The following is a 6,000-nucleotide window of genomic DNA, read 5'->3' as shown; positions in this document are numbered from 1 at the left end:
TTGGAATACACACCACTGACAATCTGAAATGGTCCAACCTCAGGAGGCTAAAGAAATTCGGCTTTGGCCCCTAACACCCTCACAAACGTTTACAAATGCACCATTGAAGCATCCTGTCAGGCTGTATCACCACCTGGAATGGCAACCGCAGGGCTCTCCAGAGGATGGTGCGGTTTGCCCAACGCATCACCGGGGGCACACTGCCTGCCTTCCAGTACACCAACAGCACCCGATGTCACAGGAAGGCCAAAAAGATCATCAAGGACATCAACCACCCGAGCCACGGCCTGTTCACCCTGCTATCATCCAGAAGGCGAGGTCAGTACAGGTGCATCAAAGCTGGGACCGAGAGACTGAAAATCAGCTTCAGACAAGGCCATCAGACTGTTAAATAGCCATCACTAGCCGGCCTCCACCCAGTACCCTGCCCTTAACTTAGTCACTGTCACTAGCCGGCTACCACCTGGTCACTCAACCCTGCACCTTAGAGGCTGCTGCTGCTCTATGTACATAGACATGGAATCACTGGRCACTTTAATAATGGAACACTGGTCACTTTAATAATGTGTACATACTGTTTTACCAATTTATTATGTATATATTGTATTCTAGTCGATGCCACGTTGACATTGCTCGTCCTAATATTTATATATTTCTTAATTCCATTATTTTACTTTTAGATTTGTGTGTATTTTTGTGAATTGTTAGATAATACTGCACTGTTTGAGCTAGAAACACAAGCATGTCGCTACACCCACAATAACATCTGCTGAATATGTGTGTGCGACCAATAAAATGTGATTTGATTTGTCATACTCCGAACCTTTGTTCCTAGTCTTAGTTCTACCCGACTCTTTTAGTGGGGTGTACCAGAGACGGACCATTTGTGTAAACAAGTCCAACTAATACGGATAAACGATTCTTAGCGATAAAGAATAAAATAAATAGAAACCCGATACATATTAACGTTATATATGCGTAGGCTGTAGAAACTACTGAGAGCGATATTATAAGATTGTCATTGATTTCTTCAGCCGTCTTTATTTTCGACAATGGCATCACGCTCTCCATCGTCTTCACCTGATTCTGCCACAGGCTCAGGTACCGACCCAGCTCGGCCTGATACAGGAGAGCCTCTCGGCGGAGGATCAGACTCCGACTCAGATCTAGGATTAGGGAAATTCTACTGCGGTGTAGGTGACCCGGGTCATCGACTGGAAGGGGAGGAATTGGAACACGAATTTGAGGCAGCGGCAGACCGTCTCCGAGATCTAGTTCAGACGGCCAGTAGGGAACAATTGTTGTACCTGTATGCTAGGTATAAACAGGTGACTATCAGATAGCAGCACATCCCAAACAATGGTCCCATTTGTTATTTAGATAGATGCTAGCTAGATAGCTATCAGGTGACATGGTATGCATATTCAGGCTACATTCATGTCTGTAATTTTCTAGCTATTTGTGCCACCAAATCATGCTCTTGCGTACACAATATCATTGTTACACTGTTTTGTTGACTTGTGGTGTGGAGGAGGTAAACCACAGTTAAGTACACAAATCACAAACAGGTGTATAATCAATTTTCACCTATTACTTGCCATTGAATGGTTAGTGAGAATTCTGCCTAGTGCTGTCAAACAGATGATTCGGCTATGCTGCAATTCAATCCCTTCCCGAATCATCACCTCTTTCATATGTTCACAGGTAAAGGTTGGAAAGTGCAATACAGCAAAGCCTGGGTTTTTTGATTTTGAAGGTCAAAGAAAATGGTATGTTTGTCATTGGTTAATCATTGTGCTGGTGTGATGTGTTTATTCAATTTTTGGCAGGAATTTGCATGGGTGAATCTAGCACTTGATCATGACTATCAGTTCAATTACATTACACATAATAGTGTGGGAATGGGATGAAAGATATAGAACCTGAAATAAATCATTCTCTCTGATATTATTTGTGTATATACAATTTAAGTCGGAAGTTTACATATACCTTAGCCAAATACATTTAAACTCAGTTTCACAATTTCTGACATTTAATCATAGTATAAATTCCCTGTCTTAGATCAGTTAGGATCACCACTTTATTTTAAGAARGTGAAATGTCCGAATAATAGTAGAGAATTATTTATTTCAGCTTTTATTTCTTTCATCACATTCCCAGTGGGTCAGAAGTTTACATACACTCAATTAGTATTTGGTAGCATTGCCTTTAAATTGTTTAACTTGGGTCAAACGTTTCTGGTAGCCTTCCACAAGCTTCCCACAATAAGTTGGGTGAATTTTGGCTCATTCCTCCTGACAGAGCTGGTGTAACTGAGTCAGGTTTGTAGGCCTCCTTGCTCACACACGCATTTTCAGTTCTGCCCACAAATGTTCTATAGGARTGAGTTCAGGGCTTTGTGATGGCCACTCCCTTTACTTTGTTGTCCTTAAGCCATTTTGCCACAACTTCAGAAGTATGCTTGGGGTCATTGTCCATTTGGGTTAGGGTTAGGCTTTGTGACCAAGCTTCAACTTCCTGACTGATGTCTTGAGATGTTGCTTCAATATATCCACATAATGTTACTTCCTCATGATGCCATCTATTTCGTGAAGTGCACTAGTCCCTCCTGCAGCAGAGAACCCCCACAACATAATGCTGCCACCACCGTGCTTCACGGTTGGGACGATGTTCTTCGGCTTGCAAGTCTCCCCCTTTTTCCTGCAAACACAACGATGGTCATTATGGCCAAACGGTTTTATTATTGTTTCATCAGACCAGAGGACATTTCTCCAAAAAGTATGATCTTTGTCCCCATGTGCAGTTGCAAACCGTAGTCTGGCTTTTTTATGGCAGTTCATGTTATGTTGATATAGGACTCGTTTTACTGTGGACATAGATACTTTTGTACCGGTTTCCTCCAGCATCTTCACAAGGTCCTTTGCTGTTGTTTTGGGAATGATTTGCACTTTTCTCACCAAAGTATGTTCATCTCTAGGAGACAGAACGCGTCTCCTTCCTGAGCGTCATGACGGCTGCGTGGTCCCATGGTGTTTATACTTGCGTACTATTGTTTGTACAGATGAACTTGGTACCTTCATGCATTTGTAAATTGATCCCAAGGATGAACCAGACTTGTGGAGGTCTACAATTTTTTTTCTGAGGTCTTGGCTGATTTCTTTTGATTTTCCCATGACGTCAAGCAAAGAGGCACTGGGTTTGAAGGTAGGCCTTGAAATACATCCACAGGTACACCTCCAATTGACTCAAAGTATGTCAATTAGCCTATCAGATGCTTCTAACACCATGACATAAAAATTTTTTTTTGTTTCTTTTTTTTTGTTTTTTCTTGAATTTTTGTTTTTCCAGGCTGTTTGAAGGCACAGTCAACTTAGTGTAAGTAAACGTCTGACCCACTGGAATTGTGATACAGTGAATTATAAATGAAATAATCTGTCTGTAAACAAATGTTGGAAAAATTACTTGTGTCATGCACAAAGTAGATGTCCTAACCGACTTGCCAAAACTATAGTTTGTGAACAAAAAAATTTCTGGAGTGGTTGAAAAAAGAGTTTTAATGACTCCAACCTAAGTGTATGTAAACTTCTGACTTCAACTGTGTGTGTGTGTGTATATACACTGCTCAAAAAAAAAAAGGAACACTAAAATAACACATCCTAGATCTGAATGAATAAAATATTATTAAATACTTTTTTCTTTACATAGTTGAATGTGCTGACAACAAAATTACACAAAAATTATCAATGGAAATCAAATTTATCAACCCATGGAGGTCTGGATTTGGAGTCACACTCAAAATTAAAGTGGAAAACCACACTACAGGCTGATCCAACTTTGATGCAATGTCCTAAAACAAGTCAAAATGAGGCTCAGAGTGTGTGTGGCCTCCACGTGCCTGTATGACCTCCCTACAATGCCTGGGCATGCTCCTGATGAGTGGCGGATGGTCTCCTGAGGATCTCCTTCCAGACCTGGACTAAAGCATCCGCCAACTCCTGGACAGTCTGGTGCAACGTGGCGTTGTGGATGGAGCGAGACATGATGTCCCAGATGTGCTCAATTGGATTCAGGTCTGGGGAACGGACGGGCCAGTCCATAGCATCAATGCCTTCCTCTTGCAGGAACTGCTGACACACTCCAACCACATGAGGTCTAGCATTGTCTTGCATTAGGAGGAACCCAGGGCCAACCGCACCAGCATATGGTCTCACAAGGGGTCTGAGGATCTCATCTCGGTACCTAATGGCAGTCAGGCTACCTCTGGCGAGCACATGGAGGGCTGTGCGGCCCCCCAAAGAAATGCCACCCCACACCATGACTGACCCACCGCCAAACCGGTCATGCTGGAGGATGTTGCAGGCAGCAGAACGTTCTCCACGGCGTCTCCAGACTCTGTCACGTCTGTCACGTGCTCAGTGTGAACCTGCTTTCATCTGTGAAGAGCACAGGGCGCCATGGGGAATTTTCCAATTTTGGTGTTCTCTGGCAAATGCCAAACGTCCTGCACGGTGTTGGGCTGTAAGCACAACCCCCACACTGTGGACGTCGGGCCCTCATACCACCCTCATGGAGGCTGTTTCTGACCGTTTGAGCAGACACATGCACATTTGTGGCCTGCTGGAGGTCATTTTGCAGGGCTCTGGCAGTGCTCCTCCTGCTCCTCCTTGCACAAAAGCGGAGGTAGCGTCCTGCTGCTGGGTTGTTGCCCCTCTACGGCCTCCTCCACGTCTCCTGATGTACTGGTCTGTCTCCTGGTAGCGCCTCCATGCTCTGGACACTACGCTGACAGACACAGCAAACCTTCTTGCCACAGCTCGCATTGATGTGCCATCCTGGATGAGCTGCACTACCAGACCACTTGTGTGTTATTGTAGACTCTGTCTCATGCTACCACTAGAGTGAAAGCACCGCCAGCATTCAAAGGTGACCAAAACATCAGCCAGCATAGGAACTGAAAAGTGGTCTGTGGTCACCACCTGCAGAACCACTCCTTTATTGGGGTGTCTTGCTAATTGCCTATAATTTCCACCCGTTGTCTATTCCATTTGCACAACAGCATGTGAAATTTATTGTCAATCAGTGTTTCTTCCTAAGTGGACAGTTTGATTTCACAGAAGTGTGATTGACTTGGAGTATCATTGTGTGTTTAAGTGTTCCCTTAATTTTTTTGAGCAGTGTATATATATATATATATCCATCCAGGGTCACACTCCAACACTCAGACATCATTTATAAACAAAGCGTTTGTGTTTAGTGAGTCCGCCAGATCAGAGGCAGATGACCAGGGATGATCACTTGATAAGTGTGCGAATTTGACCATTGTCTGTCCTGCTAAGCATTCAAAAGTAACGAGTACTTTTGGGTGTCAGGGAAAATGTATGGAGTAAAAAGTACATCATTTTCTTTAGGGCTGTAGTGCATTAAAAGTTGTCTAAAATACAGCTCAAAAAAATAAAGGGAACACTTAAACAACACAACTCCAAGTCTGGAGACGCCGTGGAGAACGTTCTGCTGCCTGCAAAATCCTCCAGCATGACCGGTTTGGCGGTGGGTCAGTCATGGTGTGGGGTGGCATTTCTTTGGGGGCCGCACAGCCCTCCATGTGCTCGCCAGAGGTAGCCTGACTGCCATTAGGTACCGAGATGAGATCCTCAGACCCCTTGTGAGACCATATGCTGTGCGGTTGGCCCTGGGTTCCTCCTAATGCAAGACAATGCTAGACCTCATGTGGTTGGAGTGTGTCAGCAGTTCCTGCAAGAGGAAGGCATTGATGCTATGGACTGGCCCGCCCGTTCCCCAGACCTGAATCCAATGAGCACATCTGGGACATCATGTCTCGCTCCATCCACCAACGCCACGTTGCACCACAGACTGTCCAGGAGTTGGCGGATGCTTTAGTCCAGGTCTGGGAGGAGATCCCTCAGGATACCATCTGCCACCCTCATCAGGAGCATGCCCAGGCATTGTAGGGAGGTCATACAGGCACGTGGAGGCCACACA

General features: G+C 44.6%; 1 protein-coding gene across 1 annotated transcript in view; it reads left to right on the top strand.

The window, feature by feature from the left end:
• The first annotated feature begins 1,031 nt into the window (after window positions 1-1,031).
• The window catches only part of LOC111975876 (acyl-CoA-binding domain-containing protein 6), a 47,223-nt gene continuing 42,254 nt past the window's right edge, over window positions 1,032-6,000 (top strand). Inside the window, exons 1-2 of the mRNA XM_070447720.1 lie at window positions 1,032-1,328; window positions 1,705-1,769. Coding sequence (XP_070303821.1) covers window positions 1,053-1,328; window positions 1,705-1,769 — 341 coding nt within the window. The 5' untranslated portion in view covers window positions 1,032-1,052. The remainder of the gene's footprint in view (window positions 1,329-1,704; window positions 1,770-6,000) is intronic.

Source organism: Salvelinus sp. IW2-2015, linkage group LG16, assembly GCF_002910315.2.
Source record: "Salvelinus sp. IW2-2015 linkage group LG16, ASM291031v2, whole genome shotgun sequence".
NCBI lineage: Eukaryota > Metazoa > Chordata > Actinopteri > Salmoniformes > Salmonidae > Salvelinus > Salvelinus sp. IW2-2015.
Note: the sequence above shows the minus strand (reverse complement) of the source record. Positions and strands in the feature narration are given on the sequence as shown.